General features: G+C 43.1%; 1 protein-coding gene across 2 annotated transcripts in view; it reads right to left on the bottom strand.

Moving 5' to 3' along the window:
- Nucleotides 1–22,154, bottom strand: part of TNNI3K (TNNI3 interacting kinase) — a 292,390-nt gene that overhangs the window by 3,971 nt on the left and 266,265 nt on the right. For both annotated transcript variants that reach the window (XM_053243152.1, XM_053243153.1), the window contains one exon: nt 21,674–21,843. In XM_053243152.1, the coding sequence (XP_053099127.1) occupies nt 21,674–21,843 (170 nt within the window). The remainder of the gene's footprint in view (nt 1–21,673; nt 21,844–22,154) is intronic.

Below are 22,154 nucleotides of genomic sequence, written 5' to 3'. Positions count from 1 at the left end.
CTGCCTCTCCCAGCCATTCTCAGATGACGGACAAACAGATATCACATATGCCCAGCAAACAGAAAAGAAGCTGCCCAAACTCCACATTAATATCCAATGGATTCATAAAAATATGTCTCTACTGTTCCAGGGTAAAGTATACAATTATCTGAAGTGACTGCAAAGAACAAAATCTTCAAAAAACTTTTGTGAAGTTGTGGCTTAAAGGACAAAATCAAGATTATTTCCAACAATGTATCTTCCTTGGTGATTTTGATAAGGGCAATTTCTAACTAATGGCAGGTAAGATTTTTATATTTTGGTGGTGGTGGGGTGTGTGTGTGTGTGTGTGTGTGTGTGTGTGTGTGTGTTTCCCAATGAAAAAACCGAAGCTGTGTTCCAAAGTGTACCTTCCTGGAAGTAAATCCCCTTGAAACACATGGGATTTCCTATCAAGTAAATGTATCTGTAGCTATGGAGCCTGTGAAGTTTGTGTGTGTGTGTTGTGTTTGTTTTTTTGCTGACAATATTTTACTTTCCCTTGTATCCTAGCAGATTGTCACCCACCTTTTTGGGGGGCTAAAATATGTCTGCTTTTCTTTTAAATGGCTTTATTGCAAAAATACAATATTTTGCCTTTAATAACATAGATACCCACAACTCCCACTGATTTCCCATTTCAGTAGTTTAACATCTTACTACCTTTGTGATGCTATACCACTTTTGTCCATCTATCCATATATCTGTCTCTTTATAATATTTAAGTGACCTGCAAAAACATATGAGTGCATGTGTATGCGTTCTCTCACTCAGTCTCACACACACACAACACAGGTTGCCAAGGCTCAATATGAAAGTGAGGACCGATAATGATTTAGTCCTGGGCTATGATCCAAAATGATATTTCCGGCAAGTCCAATCACTTATGTGCATCCAATGGGACTTTAGGCTGTTTTAAGCTGCGGATCCTCCTGAGTTTGGAATGCAACCAGCATGGGGAAGTGCTGTTTGAGGAACAACTCTCTAAGGGCCCTTGAATTCCATGGCTGGATCCTAGAATTTCACAATATTCTTCTTTAAACTCCTGGTACAAAAGCAATTTGACTGCTAATAACACTGGCCTATGGATGTTCAGCATTTTAAAAGTAAAGTGGCTTCTGAAATAAGCAATTATTCTCAAAGCCACAATTGTTCAGATAAAACATTCGACTGTAACATCTGCCCAATTTATAAGCCTAAAGAAAAATACCCATAAAATGCTATATATGGCACTCAAAATGTTCCCTACTCATGCATACCCTGCATTTCCATTCTGTGGTTTGAGAGAGACAAAGACAGAGACAGAGAGGGAGGAAATTCACATTGTTAGTGTTGTAGGGTCTCTACTGAATTGCAATAGTTTGTTCATTTATTCACTTAATTCAATCAATTTATTCATTCAAGCTATTTAGAGAAGCCATACTTTGTCTCTGTCACTAATCCAGCTCCACATTTACCTAAATTAAAACTAATGTATAGGTCCTAAAGTGGGCCCAGGCAACAAAATCTAATGAGGGTCAAGGTGAAATGCAGCATTCACAACAAATGCAGCATCAATATTAGTTAAAATAGTTACCACACACACACCAGTGCCAATACTATACACACAAGCCCTGAAGGTATTGTACTCACTTACAACCTAGCCTCCATGCACCCTTGGTCTTCAACCCCAATCCTCTTTCTCTGCAGCGCTGAGAGAAGTGTGGCGGCAGAGAGGGAGGAGATACCCTTCCTTACCCAAGCCCACCTACCTCCCAAATGATTGATATCGCCCGATTTCAGGCTTTCTCTTGGGTAAGGGAGGGTATCGCCGCCCTCTTCACCGCATTGACAGCAGAGAGGGCGACGATACCCCGCTTAACCCAAGCCCGCCTACCTCCCAAATGACAGCTATTGCCCCAAATTGGGCTTTTCTGCACACACGCGCCTGTGTGCAGAAAAGCCCAATTTCAGGCAATAGCTGTCATTTGGGAGTTGGTGGGCTTGGGCAAGGAGGGGTATCACTGCCATCTCTGCCACCATGCCACCGTACTGCTGTGCGGCGGTGGTTTTAACATTTAAAAAATATATATTTAACTCCCCCCCTTCCTCCTTTGCCGCTGGGGCAGCAAATCTTTGGCTGCCTACAGGCGGCAAAGAGCTTAATCTGCCCCGGGTGTCCCAGGTTGAAGTGGTGGTCAGAGGTGCTTTCTATCAGCTTCAGCTGATACACCAGCTGTGTCTGTTTCTTGAGATAAGCTACCTCAAAACAGTTGTACATATGCTGATACCTCCAGACCTGACTACTGCAATGTGCGCTCTGTGGGGCTGCTATTGTGCATAGTCTGGAAACTGCAGTTGGTACCAAATGTGGCAGCCAGGTTGATCCCTGGGTCATCTCTGGGTCATCTCGGAGAGACCATATTACTCCATTATTGAAAGAGCTACACTGTCTGCCAATAAGTTTCCAGGCAAAATACAAGGTGCTGGTTATAACCATAAAGTGCTAAACATTTTAGGCCCTGGATATTTAAGAGAACATTTAAGAGAACCCTAACTGGCCCTATCCACCCCTAGCACAGTACCTCCAGTGACTGGTGTCTATCTTATGTTTCTTTTTAGACTGTGAGCCCTTTGGGGACAGGGATCCATCTTATTTGTTGTTTCTCTGTGTAAACCGCCCTGAGCCATTTTTGGAAGGGTGGTATAGAAATCAAATAAACAAACAAACAAACAAATAACATCTTCTTCGCCATGAACCCCATCGCCCATTGAGATCATCAGGAGAGGTCCATCTGCAGTTGCCACCAGCTCGTCTGGTGGCTTCTCAGGAACAGGTCTTCTCCATTTTTGCCCTGAGGCTTTGGAATGTGCTCGCCTCTCCATCTTGGACAACTTTTTTAAAGGTAGCTAAGACACATCTGTTCACCCATGATTTTAATTAGATTTACAGTTTTTAATAGTTTTTAACATTGTTTTAAATTTTAAATTATTGTAATCTTTTTTAACCTTTTTGTTTTTGTTTTGTTTGCATTGTTTTATTGAAAACCACCCAGAGATGTAATTTTTAGGTGTTATATATATATGTCAAACAAAAAACAAACCAGTTTTCTGTGTAGCTTGTTTTAAATTGCAGAGTGCAATTCTATACTTAAAAACAACACCAAATCTTTTTAAAAACTTTGTAGCCTTTTTTTTTGTCAGTCAACATGTTGCAAAGCTTATCTTCAGCACCAGAGTTCAATCTTGTTCATCTTTAACCAGAAGTAAACTCAGGAAAATAATTATTCAAGTATTATCAGCATGGATATCTCTGGGGGGAGGCAAGCAACCCCACCAACAAGTAGTTTGCTCCCCACCTACCACCTCTTTTGGTTTTTGAAATCTAACATGTGGGACAGAGCTTGCCCACCCAGAAATGCACATTGCCCCTTCTGAGCTTCTCAATTTTTTTCTAGTGATGCTACTGATTAGTAGACAATCAGACTTGCTCTAAAGATTTTTTTTTTAAATGAATGAATGATTTTTAAAACAAAGCCAACCTGTGACAAAGACATTGCAAATCTGATATTGTGATAACTGACCCACCTCCTCTGATCTCTTTCTGATTTGTGTGTGTGTCATAGAATCATAGAATTTTAAAGTTGGAAAGGACCGTGCAAGTCTTCAAGTCCAACCCCCTGCTCAGTGCAGGCAACTGCTATAGCATCCCTGACACATGACTGTCCAGTCTCTGTTTGCCAACCTGCAGTGAAGCAAAGCCCGCCACTGCATGAGTCAGAGGCCATGTTTGGACATCATACCAAACTGGAGGCAAATGTGCCAGAGGTTTGGGTTTGTGGTCGTCCAAATGTGTGAAACCATGGTTTTGTCACCCAACTGTGCTTGGTTTTTGAACCCTATCCTGAATTTGAGTCCTTGCTTCGTAGTGAATTTAGCTGCTGAAACCTCAGGTTCCAAAGGGCCATTATTTCATTCAAATTCTGCTGCTGCTATATCCTGGGTTTTGTGCTGCAGCTCCTCCTGAAACCAGAGAGAGGGCAGCTCTGACCAGCCCAGGAATGCATCAGCTCTATGCTGGCTGCACTTCTTGTTGGCTGCCTCTTGGAGATGTTGCCCTGTCCTCTGCTGTCTCTGCACTCCTCCTGCCATTGCTTGGCAACAGGAATGCCACATCCCTAGCATACATCCACTAAAAGGGAAAGAACCACATTGGAGAAACCCTGCGTTCTCCTTATGCCCACCCCCACCCCCCGTCCATCCATACAAAAAAGATGGGATGACAAGACGGGCACAGCACGAGAGGTCTGTGTGCACTCTTTCAAAGCTGTTGTGTGTGCTGTCTAGTTGGGCAGCAGGCCATTGATTTCCCTGGATGCCTGGGCAGTATCTGTATGTTTAAGGTTCCTGTGGATAGTACTGCTCTCTCCGACTGTATAGAGCAGTGATTCTCAAACTTGGGTCCTCAGGTGTTATTGGACTTCAACTCCCATAATCCCCAACCAAAGGCCACTGAGGCTGGGGATTATGGGAGTTGAAGTCCCATAACACCTGAGGACCCAAGTTTGAGAATCCCTGGTACAGAGGGATGCCTTCAACTCGGCACACACACACACACACAAACACACACATCCGGCACACCCCCTCAAAGATTGTACCCTGGCTTGGAGGTACCCCAGACTGGTGCAGTATCATGTGTACTGGCAAAATAAAATCTACAATGAATGGGATAATCCAACGTTTGGGTTAAAAGAAAGCTCCTAGGTTTTTTCAGTGGCTCTGTTCTCTTTTTTTACCAGTTAATAGGGGAAAGTGGGGACCAGCCTCTTCCCCTGGGGTGCAACTTGCAAGCATACAGTCTTAGCCATACCTCATGAGCAGGACCATCCAATGTGATAAAAGGGACATGCTTGAAAGCCCTGTGTGCTGATAAAGTATGCAATAGATGTACATTCCCTTCTCCCAATGACTGCTCTCTATTGAGAGTGTCTAGCCATGGAGACACACATGCCGGCCAGAAGGCTGTTGCCACACAGAGAAAGTGTGAATCAATGTGTAAGGACTTTAACTTATTTCCTAAACTGAAGATTTTCTAGAATATAAATATCACCCCCCCACCCCCGCACACACCCCTATGAAATAACATGTGGAAAAGAAAAGGGAGGCAATTCACCACCACAGATTTAGGTAATAGTTTAGTATTCATGGAAAGTCCTTTAAATAAATCCCCCAACCCAACATTAGCACTAGAAAAGGAATGTCGATGATCCTAGGGCTGTGACCATTTAGTTTAGTCAGCGAGACTGACACATTACTAGAGCATCTGTTTTGGCTTCACTACTCTTTGGTTCCTAATCTTTTTTAAGGAGTATGCTCAGCATTTTGTTGAGGTTTGTAGGGAAATTCCAGGATGTATTATTTCTGAATGCAAGCTGCATGCCAATAGTCAGAAATGAAGATGTTTGTGTAACATCTGTAGTGCATAAGGATAAGCATTTCTCATCCCAGCATTAAAGAGATGCATTGCAACTACACCTTAACATTCAGTGGAATGCCTTCCTTGGACTGGAAAGTAAATTTCAAGCCTTGACCTGAAAAACATTTCTTTTAACCTTCTCTTTTTACTATTTCACTGAGGTTTCCGCCGATCATCAGTGAATGTCTACAGCATTGCGTTTGGGAACTAATCAAGGTTCCAAGTCACAGAGGGCTGGAACCCTCCCAAAGATCTTAAGAGAGTTGGGGGAAGGGTGTCCAGTAGGGTCATCATGAGGTTAGCCTTCAAGGGCCCTCCCAAAAATATTTTAGCTTTAATGTTATGGCCTTGAACAAATAGACTAAAACCAGCAGTTACTTTGACTCTGTGTTTGTATTAGTTTTATACAGAAACAACCTTGTCAGGTAGCATGTTGTTTCTGATGGCTAGGCAATTGCTCAAACACAAATAGATTTCAAGTTAGAAAAAACTGTGACATCTGCCAAACCTACATGGAAGAATGAGAGAGGTCAGGGATGGCCAATGAGTGGTCCAAGGGCCAGATCTGGACACACCAAATTTTAATGAAGTGGTGGTAAAATGTTTGCTCCCACTTTCACTAGCAAGAAAATGATACACCCAGTTTATTTCATAATGTGTTTTATATGAAATGCAAAGTCATATAATCTGCCTCTTTTTGGAATCTGTCAAGAAGCACATCCATTGCCCAGACCACTCCCCTACAATCAATAACTCAAAATAAAGGAGCAGGTGTGCTCCATGCCTGAGCAGCACATAGCCCTAGGTGAAGCCACCTTTATTATAGAGCTTGATTGTCCAAGTCCCTGAATTTTATGTTTGGAAGATCCATCAGCTTCTAAGAACACAGAAGCTGGCCATCCCTGATATGACTTTATGCCTTCCGCATTGCCCATACCAAACATAAGAACAAGGTGTCAGGCTCTCCAGAGGACTTGTGTGCATTCACCCCACACCATGTTTTTCTACACAACGGAGACACAAAGCCACTGCCATTCTGACTTGAAACAGTTTGCTCAGGAAGCAGTAAGAGTGGTCAGTTTTGTGCCTCCAGAGGATCTAAACAATGGGTACTTGGGGGGGGGCAGAAAATCACCAGGGCTATGAGTATATAGTTAGAAATAAACAACTCCACATTCGGTGTGTTAAAAGCACACCCTGAAGTGTAGGATTTTCACAGAGAAACTTAACTGAAAGGAAACCCTAGCAGGGGAATAGGTAATCCAATATGCCAAAGGTTCCCATAGGAACACTGCATCTTTTATTTATACCTGCTTGGAACAGCTGCCTCATTTGGAGTCTGGCTTGTCGAAAGTGCAGGCGGCAGCCCCTAAAGCTGAGCTGTTGTAGACTAGTCTCCCTGCTGCTAAACAAGCTTCTTGGCGCTCTTGAGCCCACTGCCTTTCAGTGGTTACCAGCTTCTCATGGTTCATTAAAGGCCTCCGAGCAGCATTTTAAGGCTCACCATAAAAGGCATGTGCTAAGAAACATCCTCCCCTGTCTCCTGTCCTTATAAAGCTACAGAATAGTGTGTATGCACGCGGACGTGTGTGTGTGTGTGTGTGTGTGTGTGCGTGCTCCTGCATAGAGAGAGAAACTGCTTTTCCATACTGCAGCCTCTGCTGTTCTCCGTCTTGGAAATAGAACTGAGAACGGTGCAATGATCATTCCCAGCTTACTCTCCTTAGCACCAAGCCAGTGGCCATGGTCCTAGACTGGAAGCAGCAGGGGAGTTAGCAGGCCTGTTGTACTGTTGTATCAGGCTGCCAGCCAAGAGGTGCCTGCCGTGCTAGTTCAGCAGCAACTGTGAAAATCTGGGAGAGCATCTTCACTGTGGCCTTCTATCCTCGTCTTGTTTAAGGTCTGAAACTCTGCAGGGCTTTTACAAAGAGTAATTGAAACTTTCCCAATAATTAGAAAGGCAGCCAGGAAATACAAAGAAAATGTCTTGCTGAGCAATTAGGAGCACACAGATCACAAAGGTTTATTAGCCTGGCTATGCAACAGGGATGCTCTGTGAAGGGAATTAATGTACTTGTGTACCTCATGACAGCAGATAGCTACTCAAAGGACCATGAGCTCAAGGATGCTTAGTTATGTTAAAGATCATGCAAAAGGGAGTGTAGAAAGGCTATCAAAACAGTGGAGAAGTAAGCCATGAAGCCATGACCTCCTGACAAGAGAGCTGCTTCCAATTGGATAGAATGGGGAGTTTTCTACATTATGTGGAAGTATGCTGACAATTTTGACCTCATTACTGAACAAGATCCAAACATCTTTACATATAAAAGGATATATGTATATAATGATTGCATATATATTCTGCCACTCTGTCTGAAAGATCACCAAGGCAACTAACAATAAAACATTTTTTTAAAGTACACAAAAAAAATCCTCACTAAAATACTAAACACAGCCCCAGTCCTCCAAAATTACATGAGAGCAAGACTAGCACAGCATTATACAGTATCACTCTGCATTTGCCCCCAAAGATCCTTCAAAACAGCCATATTTTGGTAATCACCTAAAGGCCAGCTGAATATTTCCCCCTCACAGACCTAGACAATAAAACATTCTGCCCTGACAGCTTTATTTCCCAAGAAAGTGGGATTTTTGTGAATATTCCATAATGGCAGAGTAATTTAAGCTAATTGTTACTAGGGCTTTGCCACAAAGTCTCTTAGCACATAACAATATAGATAAATTCAAATATAACTTCTCTCAGTAATGGTGGATTTGCAGCAAGCCTGTTTCCACTGAGAGTGTGTATCAGAGATTATTCTGATCCTCAGCAATATGCAAATCGTACTTTCTGATAAAGTGAAGTTTCACGAAATATGAGATTGTTCCATGAAAATTAAAAAAGAAAAAGAAAAAGGGGGCTTGGTATTATTTATACATGTGAATAAACCCTATAAGCTAAGTTGGGTGACAGTATAGCAAGCTACATTCCTTCTCCCCACTTTCAAGAAGAGTTGAGTGTTAGATATGTTCCACACCACATGCAGAATTTGCTAGATGGTGTTTGAACTCTTCAAGGCATAACTGCAAGGCTACATCAGAGCTGATACTCAATGGGAGGATGAAAAAATGGCTGTTGGTTTTTAAATGTTCCATAAAGACGTCAGCTGAGTCCTATGCTTTGGAAAGCAGCTTTTCATTTGGTCTGCCTTCAGTGAATTTGCTTGCATAAACCTTGAAAAGTTGTTTGAATATATATATTTTAAATCATTAGCCATGGTTTCAGGACACTGACACTCTTTTCAAAGTGGAGAAAGAAGCTGCATTACTAAAACAGAACTTTATAGGAACTTAATTAGTCATTGGGGATATTATTTATTTCACAAGATAGAAAGAAAACAAAGGTCTGTCACCACCAGCAAACACAGCCGAACTCCATAGATGTATATGTAGCTTCTGGGCTCGATTAAGGATTCACGTTTTTAAAAAATGCTTTCAAGGTCTTTTTTGTGGAACTTGACAGGACAATAGAATTAGATTGGTTGAATTCCACTCAACTGTAAAGTAACGTGTCATCAGCTTCACTTACTTTTCAAATATTTTTCTGTGGTAGAGCTCATTCATCTACCTCAGCTAACACATGAAACCATGAAACAAAAAGGGCAACTCAATCAGTTGCCCAGTGACAAGTGACAGAATGTTAAACATTTAGCATGGCTACATTCTAGGACAGGTTACTGTCGGCAGAACACAAACCTGCCTGTGTGAAAGCACAGTGTGTTTCCAGTCTGCATGTAAATATTCTTCCAAGGTTCTTCTAGCTTTGTTAAAAAGACAAAGCATCTTTGCTTAAAGACTTTTGCTTAAACGTATGTCAGGCTTGGTTTTCCTGAAGAGCTCCTGCATGCTGATGCATCCAGGGCCGGATTAAGCCAGTGCGGGGCCTGTAGCATATGTTATAAAGGGGCCCTAATTTTTTTTAAAATGCACATAAATATTAAAACGTAAATTATTTACTTGCATAGTAAAGTAATTCAATTTTTTTCATTTGCTATATTTTGGAGTATGGGAGACCAAGCCACAAACTCACACTTACTACAACAACAGTGAACATTTATATACCGTTTTTCAATCAAAATTCTCAAAGTGGTTTACATAGAAAAATAAAGAGTGGATAGATGCTTCTCTGTCTCCAAAGGGCTCACACTCTAAAAAGAAAAATGTGGTAGGCACCAGCAACAGCCACTGGACAGATGCTGTGCTGGGCCTTCTCTTAAAAGGCACATTTAGCAGGAAAGGGATATTTTATCTAATATGGACCAAATAAAACAGATAAAGTTTTAACTTTAATTCCCAGTTGGAAGCCGGGTGTGCGGGGCCCTCAAAAACGCGGGGCCCGTAGCAAATGCTACATTTGCTACTACGTTAATCCGCCTCTGGATGCATCGAGTGGCAATGTCTAGACACTGGGGGGGTGGGGGGAGGTTGAGTACCATCAGTCTGAGGCAGCAGAAGTGTGCAAGAAAAGTGAGGCAAACCTCAAAGGAAATGGAAACCATTTCCCCATTTATAACAAATTTGACAGCCAAAGTGGAAAAGGGTATCATGTACATTGTGGACTGGAGAAATTCAAATTTCCGTTGAGGGCATGATGGTCCATTGTGGACATGATACTTTCATTTTGGACAAAAGAAAAAGGGGCAGCATGCTAAACACTTGCCCAAGTAAAAAGTAGAAGAAAGGAGAGCTGGTCTTGTGGTAGCAAGCATGACTTGTCCCCTTAGCTAAGTAGGGTCTGCCCTGGTTGCATATGAATGGAGCACTATACCCTGTTTCCCCAAAAGTAAGACCTACCCCGAAAGTAAGACCTAGCAGTAATTTCTGATGTACCGCTAATTGCCCTAGTGCATTTTTTGGGGCTAAAATTAATATAAGACACTGTCTTATTTTCGGGGAAACACGGTACATGTGAGCACTGTAAGATATTTCCCTCAGGGGATGGAGCTGCCTTGGGAAGAGCAGAAGGTTCCAAGTTCCCTCCCTGGCTTCTCCAAGATAGGGCTGATAGAGATTCCTGCCTGCAACCTTGGAGAAGCCTCTGCTAGTCTGTGTAGACAATACTGAGCTAGTTAGACCAATGGTCTGACTCAGTATACGGCAGCTTCCTATGTTCTTATATTCCTAAATAGTGGACAAGAACAAGCAAAGCAATGCCACCTCCTTAAAATCTGAAAACTTTCCTAAGATAGTCATGTCAGTCCTTTTCTGACATGAGCATGAGTTGCAGCTATTGTTTTTCTTACTCTTTCTTATGCTCTTCACTTGGTAAACTGTAAGGTGGCTGCAAAGGATATAGAAATACACAATAAAAGACAGAATTCTGCCCAGGTAGAAAGGCTGAACAGAATGTAGAAAGGTTGATCAGGTAGAACGGCTGAACAGAATGTAGTCTGATAGTTTTAGTATCAGCTTTGCTTACAATGAAGTAAAACAGCCATTTAACAACAAAGGGTGGGTTCACACAACTGCTGGGTGGTTTGGAAGTGGGGCAAATGTAGGGCACATGCTGGGACATGACAGCATGTATCCCACCCAAATCCAGTTCCCGTCCTGCATTACCAACTAGGGATGTGCGAATCGATTCGGATACAAATCGATTTGTACTCAAATCTAGCTGATTCGGGTGATTCGGAGACATGAATCACCCCTGTGGTCCATTGGCTAGATTCGGGTACAAATCGAATCACGGCTGATCCGAATCGAATCGATTCGGGTTTTGGATCTGTCCTATTAATTCCCCCAGATTCCCAGCTTTCATTTAAAAAAAAAAGCTAAGCTCTAGCCCTTAGAGAAGTGGAGTTATGGAGCAAAATGTGTGGTCACTGTTTTTTAAGTGTTCGGATTCTTTGGTGTATAATAACTTTCACTCAATGAATCCTTATGAGGATTCATTACACACCTTCATTTCTTCTATTCATTTTGACTCTCTTTTCAACAGTGCCAATTGTCAACTGCCATGTGCCAACTACACACCACTCCCACCCGCAAGGCAGTGAGGTACTACTCAGTTTAAGTTAAGTGCCTAATGGGTAGAGGCTACCACCCAAATTACAGAGGGATTGGGCAAAGGGCTGGTTTTTGGTGAATTGTTGAAGTTTTCCATAGGAAATCATGTAGGTTTCAGCAGCCCCATAACTGCACTTGGGGGGGTGCTGGGGTGGCCCAGAGTGAGTGGTGGTGTAGTGAACAGAGGGTGCCAGCCACCCCCATGGGTTTCTAGCCCATGGGGTTCAGGGTTCTGTTGTTTCTGAGGTGTTCTGAGTGTAGATTCTCTGGTAGCAAATGAGATTTTCAATACAAACCATGAATCCACTCTCATTTGCTACCATAGAATCTACACTCAGACCACCTCAGAAACAACAGAATCCTGTACCCCATGGGTTAGCAACCCCATGGGAGTGGCTGGCACCCTATGTGCACTACACCACCACTCACTCTGGGCCACCCCGGCGCCCTCCAAGTGCACTTATGGGGCTGCTGAAACCTCCATTATACCGTATAGGGAAAAACCTTAAAGATGAGTAAACTTCAACTATTCACCAAAAACCAGCCTCTGCAATTTGGGTGGTAGCCTCCACCCATTAGGCACTACCACCTCACCACACTCTTCCACCCCAGATCCCACTTTATGCACCAAATCTTCCTCAAAGACACTAAACCTTCAACTATTCACCAAAAACTAGCCCTTTGCCCAATCCCTCTGCAATTTGGGTGGTAGCCTCCACCCATTAGGCACTACCACCTCACCACACTCTTCCACCTTAGATCCCACTTTATGCCCCAAATCTTCCCCAAAGACACGAAACCTTCAACTATTCACCAAAAACTAGCCCTTTGCCCAATCCCTCTGCAATTAGAGAGCCAGTGTGGTGTAGTGGTTAGAGTGCTGGACTAGGACCGGGCAGACCCGTGTTCAAATCCCCATTCAGCCATGAAACTAGCTGGGTGACTCTGGGCCAGTCACTTCTCTCTCAGCCTAAGCTACTTCACAGGGTTGTTGTGAAAGAGAAACTCAAGTATGTAGTACACCACTCTGGGCTCTTTGGAGGAAGAGCGGGATATAAATGTAATAATAATAATAATAATAACAACAACAACAACAACAACAACAACAATTTGGGTGGTAGCCTCCACCCATTAGGCACACCACCTCACCACACTCTTCCACCCCAGATCCCAATTTATGCCCCAAATCTGCCTTAAAGACACTAAACCTTCAACAATTCGCCAAAAATCAGCCCTTTGTCCAATCCCTCTGCAATTTGGGTGGTAGCCTCTACCCATTAGGCACTTAACTTAAACTGAGTAGTACCTCACTGCCTTGCGGGTGGGAGTGGTGTGTAGTTGGCACATGGCAGTTGACAATTGGCACTGTCGAAAAGAGAGTCAAAATGAATAGAAGAAATGAAGGTGTGTAATGAATCCTCATAAGGATTCATTGAGTGAAAGTTATTATACACCAAAGAATCCGAACACTTAAAAAACAGTGACCACACATTTTGCTCCATAACTCCACTTCTCTAAGGGCTAGAGCTTAGCTTTTTTTTTTAAATGAAAGCCGGGAATCTGGGGGAATTAATAGGACAGATCCAAAACCCGAATCAATTCGATTCGGATCAGCCGCGATTCGGATTCGAATCGAATTTGGGGTGATTCGGATGGGTCAGATTCGGATCCAAATCGAATCAGGGTTGTTTCTATTCGGTTACAAATTGAAACACATAAAATCCGAATTGCACACCCCTATTACCAACATTCTCCACCCAACTTAAAATGTACATTTGAAGTTGAGTGGAGATGGGAATGTTGAGCAGAAGTCAGCAACTCAGCATGCAACCAGACTTGAGTGGGTAGGTTCAGACGTCATGCTTACTGGGAGTGTACACTCTCACAACCTGATATATCCCCAACATTTCCCCCACTTCCAGACTAGCTGACCATCATGTGAACCTGCTCAACATCAAGAATTTCACTGTGAATGTAACCTTTCAAAAATGTTTTGCTGTTGTGCAACAGCTTCCTAGCCAGGTCAACTTGCTTCTGTTCTCAAAGACATATAGTGAGATAGCTGGGGTTTCTACATTTGGTTTCTACATTTGGATTGTTTGTATATCAAACATGGATCCTCAATGGATCCTCAAACATTCTAAATGGAGCAGTCACAAACTGCTCACCTGAGAGAGCTGGAGATCCCTTTTAAATAGCATCTTGCAAGTTCTGACTACTCTGGGCCAGGATTCGAGGCAGGTGTCAGTCCTCTGTGGACTACTTCTCATACCCAAGGCACTCCTTTAGAAAAGATGACTCAGAAGACATCTATTATAAGGCTGGTCTGTGACCTCTCCACTGTTTCTGAGGACTGGATCTTTCAACTGCCCTAATATCCACTCCTTTCGAGATTAGACATGCTATACAACATCTAGCTGGGTTATTGCTGACCTTCAATTTAACACAAGTCTTAGACTGGTGAAACTAAATGGTAAATTTTAATGGGTAAAACACAGAGACAGATAGGCATCAGTCACCCAGGCAACACTAAAAGAAAAACAACATGATGAAAGTTGATTCTAACTTTTCTAGTCTTCACTGATGCCCATATCTGCACTGATCTTAATTTATAGAGCTGACTCCACAACTTAATATGTTGCTAGGAAAATTCTTTACAGAATGTGAAGGACACTGAAGGTAAAGTCTGGAGAATCACCCTCCACCTCTTCCATGGGCAAAAGTGTCTCTTTTTCAAAATTAACAGCTTGTAGCTGGAATTCCTATTTCTCATTTTTATCATATTATTTACCATATTTATATACCACCTGCTATGTGCATCTCTGGTGATGTACACAATTTAAAACATAACAAATATAAAACAGAGTAAAAACAGTTAAAACAATTTCACAGAATGAAAAGTTAAAACAACCTCATCAGATAAAAACAAATCAAAGTCTAATATTAATTTCAGTAAAAAGCCTGAGAAAACTCGTGTGTCTTGAGGGTCTTCCTAAAAGCAAACAGAGAAGGAGATACTCTTATTTCGACAGGGAGCATATTCCAAAGCCCTGAGGCAGCCATAGAGAAGGCCTGGTCCCGGGTTGCCACCAAACGAGCTGGCAGGAACCATAACTGTAGTTCATGACAGAAAAGGGCACTCTCTTAAATACCCTGGACCCATGCCAGGTAATAGGTAATAGCCAGCACTTTGTGTTTCACTTGGAAACATATCAACAACCAATGCTGTTATTTTAAAATCAGTGTTATATGACCCCTTCGGGCTGTCCCTTAGGGTTGTCTGGCTGCCGCATTCTGTACCAATTGTAGTTTCCAGACTACATACAAAGGCAGCCTCACTTAGAGGGCATTACAGTAGTCAAGCCTGGAGGCTACCAGCACATGCACCACTATTCTAAGATCATTTACCTCCAGAAATGGGCATAACTGATGTATCAGCTGAAGGTGATAAAAAGTGGTCCTGGCCAATGCCTCAACCTGAGAAACCAGAGAGCATTCTAGATCCAGGAGCATTCCCAATCTACATACCTGATCTTTCAGGGAAAGTGTAGCCACATCCAGAACAGGCAGATCTAAACAATTTCTAGGGTCCCAACCCCCCACAGTCAGTACCTCTGTTTTATTTGGATTCAACTTCAGTTTGTTATCCCTCATCCAGCCCATTACGACCTCCAAGCAGGCATTTAGGGAAGTTATGCCATTTTCCAATGAGGTCAATATGGAGAAATAGATCTGGGTGTCATCAGCATATTGATAACACCCTGCACAAAACCTCCTGATGATCTCTCCCACCAATTTCAAGTACATGTTAAAAAGCACTGGAGACAGTATGGAGCCTTGTGGAACTCCATACTTTAGTTCTTGCTTTGCAGAGCAGCAGTCTCCAAGAGACACCATATGAAATCTAGCAGAGAGGAAGGAATGAAACCACTGTAAAACAGTACCACCCAATTCCACCTGCTTCAGGCAACCCAGAAGGATACCATGGTCAAAGGTATCGAAAGCCACTGAGATATACAAAAGAATTAGTAGCAGAGGGGCACTTTGCTTTCCCCCATGGACCATGGGGATTTGATCCGTGGCCTCTGGTCTTCTGGGAGCCCTCCCCAGAGCCTTGCCGCTGCCCCACGCCCGATGGGGGTGTGCGCGTATGTGTTCAGAGAGCCCTTAAATGGGCTAGAAACAGTCCAATCTGTCATCTGGGAGGCAGATGGGTTCAGAGAAGGAGCTCTTGCCACTGCCTCCCTCCCTCGAGTGCCCGCACACCCGCTGGCAGCTCCCGTCCCCGCTGCACAGCAGTGCTTTAAAAAATGAAGAGAGAGAAAAGAATTGACTTGCCCCCACCGCCTCCCCCAGCCCTCAAGCTGGGAGGGGGGGCTCTGAAGCCCTTCAGGTCTGGGCTCCAAAATTACCTAAGTGTACCCCTGATCAGCAGAGTCACATGGTTTCTGTTGACAGCAAATGGCAATCATCCATCAGTCCAACCAAGGCAGTCTCAGTTCCATAGCCTGCTGGAAAGCTGGTTTGAAATGGGTCTAGATAACCTTTATCATTCAAAACTGCCTGGAGCTGAGAGGCCACCACCCACTTAATCACCTTGCCCAACCATGGAAGATTGGAAACACGTCTGTAGTTAGCTAACTCCAAGGGCTCCAATATGGTTTCTTCAAATAAGGTCTAATAATAGCCTCCTTAAGACAAAGAGGCATCTTGTCCTCCCTCCAAGAAGCATTTATAATATGTACCAGACCCTCCCTAATAAAACCATTACCAGATGAAATAAGCCAATTTGGGCAAGGGTCAAGAGAACAGGTTATAGGACGCATGGTCCGAAGTGGTTTGTCCACATCCCCAAGAGTCACAAACTGAAAGTGATCCAGTCTAATCCTATAAGAGGAGTTGCTGAGTACCTCCACAGTAGACTCTGCAGTAACTCTGGAATCCAGTTTGGCCAAAATACGAGAGATTTTATCCACACAAAAAGCGAGTGACTGATGGTTCCAAGTTCAAATTCAAGGGGAAGGGGGCATATACTAGCCCCCTCACAACATTAGACAACTCCTCTGGACATGAATTTGCAGAAGCCATGTGGGCTGAAAAGAACCACTTCTTTGCCGACCACACAGCAAGAGCATAGATCTTTAAATTAGCTCTGTGTTGTGATCTGTTGGATTTGGGCTGAATCTTCTTTCACTTGTCATCTACTTTACCACTTCAGCTCCTGTTGTTCTTCTGAATATCATGGGGCAGCAGGTTAGAGAGGACACTTAAAAGCGATTGTGTCTACTGCTCTAGTGGGTTCATTATTTCATGTTTACATCAGAGCATCAATAGAATCACTATCAGAGCCAACTCTAAACCCTTCCAAGGCTTCTTGCAATCCTATTGGAATTTTTCATTGGAACCCTTGACCAATCTGGCCAGTGAGTGGGGAAGAAAGTTGAATGCCACTTGCAAACTCAGATCTAGACAACAAACAAGGGTTTTTTAAGCAGGCCTTCAAAGGGTAGGTTGGGTGTTAATTTGAGGAAGGCGGGTGAGATAATGAAAAGATATCATAGCTATCCGGATGGTAATTTTCATTAACTATTTCCACCTATAGAACTTACAATGTCAGTTTGTTTGTTTATTTATTTATATTTATTGTTGAATTTATATACCGCCTTTCATTAAAAACAATCTCAAGGCAGTTTATAAAAGTTAAAAAACATACAATAAAATGACAATAAAAATATTAAGCTAAAAATATAAAAACAAACCAAATTTAAAATCTATAAAATACAAGCATACGAACTATACATGGGTAAAAACACATAGAAGCAGCAGTAAAAACAATCATGTAAAAGCCTGGATAAAAAGCCAAGATTTAACAAGCTTTCTAAAAGCTGTGATGGAGTCCAAGGAGTGAATGGCCACTGGGAGAGCATTCCAAAGTCTGGGGGCAGCAACAGAGAAGGCCCTGTTCTGAGTGCACGACAGCCGAGCCTCCCTCATTGTCGGCACCCAGAGCAGAGCCCCCTCAGATGACCTTGTCAAGCGGGCAGCAACCCTTGGGAGCAGGCGGTCCCTCAGGTACCCCAGGCCCAAACTGTTAAGGGCTTTAAAGATCAAAGCCAGCACCTTGAATTGAACCCGGAAACGAACTGGCAGCCAGTGCAACTCTTTCAGAATGGGTGTGATGTGCTCCCATTGGGCAGCTCTGGATAAAACCCTAGCTGCCGTGTTTTGCACTAGCTGCAGTTTCCAGATATTCTTCAAGGGCAGCCCCACGTAGAGCGTGTGACAGTAATCCAGCCATGACGTGACTAAGGCATGTGTAACCGTGGCCAGATCTGCCTTCTCGAGAAAGGGACACAGCTGGCGCACTAGCCAAAGCCATGCAAAAGCACCCCTGGCCACTGCCTCCACCTGAGCTCCCAAAAGCAGAGCCGGGTCCGGTAGTACCCCCAAGCTGCGTATTTGCTCCTTCAAGGGGAGTGCAACCCCATCCAGAACTGGTAAAATCTCCTCATCCCGATTGGCTCTCCTACTGACCAACAGTACCTCCATCTTGTCCAGATTCAATTTCAGTTTATTAGCCCACATCCAACCCATCACGGCCTTCAGCCCCCGATTCAGGACATCCACCGCCTCCCTAGAATCAGGTGACAAAGAGAGATAGAGCTGAGTGTCATCCGCATATTGCTGACAAATCAGTCCAAGTCTCTGGATGACCTCTCCCAGCAGCTTCATGTAGATGTTAAACAGCATGGGGGACAAGACCGAACCCTGTGGAACCCCACAGGCCAACGGCCATGCGGCTGAGCAGCAGTCCCCCAGCACCACCTTCTGGACCCTCCCTCCAAGAAAGGACCGGAACCACTGCAATGCACTACCTCCGAAGCACTGCTAGTTTACGGGCTCCTTGTGAGGGCAGAGCATTTGCTTCAGCGTCCTAAGCCTGCATAACATGTGAACCACTGTATCAAAACTGAAACCAAAATGGCTTTTTAATTACAAGAACCTTTTTGGTTCAAGATGATTTTCTCCCTCAGTTTTTCTGTGTCCCGGCTGTAATGGAAATAAATGCTGCTAAAAGACATGTCCCCACTCCAATGATGTGGGCTACTTACCTTAAGTCCCCTCCTTCCAAAAATAGTATCTGCACACTGCCCAAACAAGTTACTTTCCAAATCTGCAAAGGCTTCAAAAGCAGCTTCTGACAGTGTGAAGTGCTGATGGAGAACCAACTGAGTGCATGTGCAAATGTCCATCTGCAAAAGCACACACAGGGGCTCCCTGGATTCTGACCCAAGCCTTCATTCCAAGTCCAAGTTTAGAGATAATAACCTTTGGGCCACAATGGCATGATTAACAGCAAACATGAAATGTACAGAGCAAGAACTAAGCAGCTAATTGCATGCCTCCTTAACTCTGTGTCTGTGGGCAAGGGGCGCAAGACAAAAGGACCTAGGCAAAGGTTCTCCCCATTAAGTGCTGCATGCTACTTTGGGGACCTAAAACGAGCTGGAAGAGGGGAATAATATAACAATATGCTTCAATAGATATGAACACATAACACAGAATCATCCCCTCTCTCAATTTGTATGTTTTAATAAATTAAAGCCTCAAGAAACTATTGTCATTAGAAAGCTAGGTCATTAATCATCTCAGTGTGTTGTATAATTGAAAAAAACACTGAATCTGCAGAAACCATCTTCATTTTACTTTACATTTTGCCTCTGGGTAACTTGTTCAGTGTTCTATTTATAGGACTGGAGTTAGTTAATTTGTATTGCACTGAATTTGAGGGGGAAAACTGTTCTGTAACCCTTTGGGTTATACAGGAACCCATTTCAGCAAGCTAATGAGCTTGGGTGGCGCACTGAGATGAACATTAAATTACAGTAGCAGGGAAGCTGCTGTGATAACTACTTTTCTCACCCTCTTGGGTATCCATATTGTAACCTAAATGTGTCACTTGCTCATTCTTTTCATGCAAATCTATTATATGCTGTTGCACAAAAGGAGAACTAATATAAAATCCTTCTAACGTTACTGGAACCTAGTTGTTTCCCCCCAGTTCTGTTGTTGATTGCTCTTTTCACCTGATGAGTACTAGATTCATATTTTAAAAATAGGCTATGTAAGCATCCACATGCTAGATGCAGCTCCCGAGATGTGATGGGATATGATCTAGAGCAGGGTTTCTTAACCTTGGGTCTCCAGATGCTGTTGGACTACAACCCAGCATCCCCAGCCACAAAGGCCATGTCTGGGGATGATGGGAGTTTTAGTCCAACAACATCTGGAGACCCAAGGTTAAGAAACCCTGCTCTAGACCATATCCCTTCACATCTGGCCTGCCTCAAATATTGTAATAAAAGCTTTCACACCTTCATGCTTTACTTACAACTGTACTACATTATGGGGTTTTGCTGTTTTAAGGCTTCATAAAGAGTTGTTAAATCCATTTATATGAAGCTTCTCTGTAGTTCATGATAGGTTTAGTGACACCAACACCAAACAACACACACACTAAACACATATACTCAAGAAAAAACTAAAATCAGTGCAAATCACATGAAAACAGCTTTGAATGAACAGCTTTCCATGTGAAAGGTATCTACATTATTTCTACTTGATTTGTCTTTTCAATGACAACTGGGCCACTACTAGTGTTTGAGCGGAGTTGGGCAGACTATTTCAATCCATGCCAGAATACTCTGGAGTAATCATATTAATCTGTCATATTGCTCATGAACATCTAAAAAAATTAGATTCAGGATCAGATCTGGAGTCCTTGGCAGATATAAATATATTGAAGGGACTGAAGGGCCAGTTCTTGCCACGAATTGACTAGAGACTACCCTGCTAGTCCTTCACTAGAGATGTCTATTGATGCTGAAAACCATGTTGACTATATTCCCCCAGAGTAGCCAGAGTATCTTGGACATTGCAGAAACAAGTGCCACAGTGTCAAGAGCCTCATTGCTGCAAACACAGCTTCATCTCTGCTATGGCATCCTTTGGAGTTTTCCCTTATGTCCCACTTGACTTTGGCACAAAATGATGGGGGGTTCCTTGTAACAACAGTTATTGTTATAAGGAACACCATGGTAGAAACTAATATCAAATCTATTTCAGAAGAGACCATAATCTGCAGCATTTGATACAAAATGAATCTGAGTGTGGAGGGAAGAAACACCACTAACACAGCATCCAAAATCAGCCTACCCCCATTACAGAGTTCACCCTATCACTAGTTTGAGGTAAAGTTGTGCCCGTCAGTGTTGACTCTTGGTGACCACAGAGCCATGTGCTTTTTCTTTGGTAGAATACAGGAGGAGTTTATCACTGCCATCTCCCACGCAGTATGAAATGATGCTTTTTAGCACCTTCCTATATCGCTGCTGCCCGATATAGGTGTTTCCCCTAGTCTGGGAAACATACCAGCAGGGATTCAAACCAATAACCTCTTGCTCACTAGGCAAGTCATTTCCCTGCTGTGGCTTATCACTAGTTTGAAGCAGATACTATACAAAATATTTTAACTGTCTGGCATGTCCTGCAGCAAATCACGGGCAGTTCTGAACTTCCTGCACCCCTGTGAGCATCTAAAATATACACCATGTTGCTGTGCAACAGGGCTGCTCGGCTACAACTTAATGTTGTGCAGTTGCACATTGCAATGTGACTTGCACTGGAAATAATGCATGTTGTATTCCAGTGTGCGACTGCAATGGTAAGTAGCAACGGAACAGCCTTGTTGCACAGCAAAGTGGTTTAGTCGCCCGGACCCTAGTACGAGCAGTTCAGATTTTTTGCATTATGCTGTGGGACATGTCAGCCATTGACTCTGTCTTTCACCTCCCTATGCATTAGATCTTCTAGAACCAGAATGGAAAAATGAACAAGTGCTAGCTTTTCTAGTGCTGCTGCAGCTTATGCCACCCAAGTGGTATATAAGAGTAAAATAAAATTTTCATGTCTCCCTGAAAAACATGAGAACAGTCATTTTGTTTCCGTGATGCTTCTACTTGGTGTTAGGAGCTTTCTAGACAGTCAGAATAAATCCCAGGCAACTCTTAGAACCTTCCACATCACGGGAGGAATTCTTCCTTCCATATGCTCTCTCTTGGTCTGTGTTCTTACCTTTGTGACCAGGCAGAATAAGCTCTTGCATTCAAGGCATATTCCAACTCAAAGCGGCTGCGTAAAGCGGCAACGTGGCTACGACCAGGGCATCCTCGAGCAACCAAGCAATCCGAAGAAGAGGAAGGAGAAAGAGAGCCACTGCTGTTGCTAGAGGCTGGAGACATCAGCTGGATTTCACAAAGAAAACATTGTTAATATACACTTAGGACAACTGCAAAGTCTCCTCAGAAAGACTGACAGCAACACTCAGCATTTATGGTACTTTGCAAGTACCTCTGCTGCAGTTCTTTACTATTTCTATTGCTCTCATCATGCTAGATGTCTTTTCATATGGAATTGGTTGCTAGGCGAATGGTAGTCACCGTAACTTGTACAGAGCATTCAATAATATTTGTTCTTCATAAAACAGGAACCCATGCTAATTCATACCTTCTGTGTGTAGACCAGGAAAAGACTCCTTACTAAGACTTTGCTAGTT

This window comes from Hemicordylus capensis, chromosome 4 (genome assembly GCF_027244095.1).
Source record: "Hemicordylus capensis ecotype Gifberg chromosome 4, rHemCap1.1.pri, whole genome shotgun sequence".
NCBI classification, from domain to species: domain Eukaryota; kingdom Metazoa; phylum Chordata; class Lepidosauria; order Squamata; family Cordylidae; genus Hemicordylus; species Hemicordylus capensis.
Note: the sequence above shows the minus strand (reverse complement) of the source record. Positions and strands in the feature narration are given on the sequence as shown.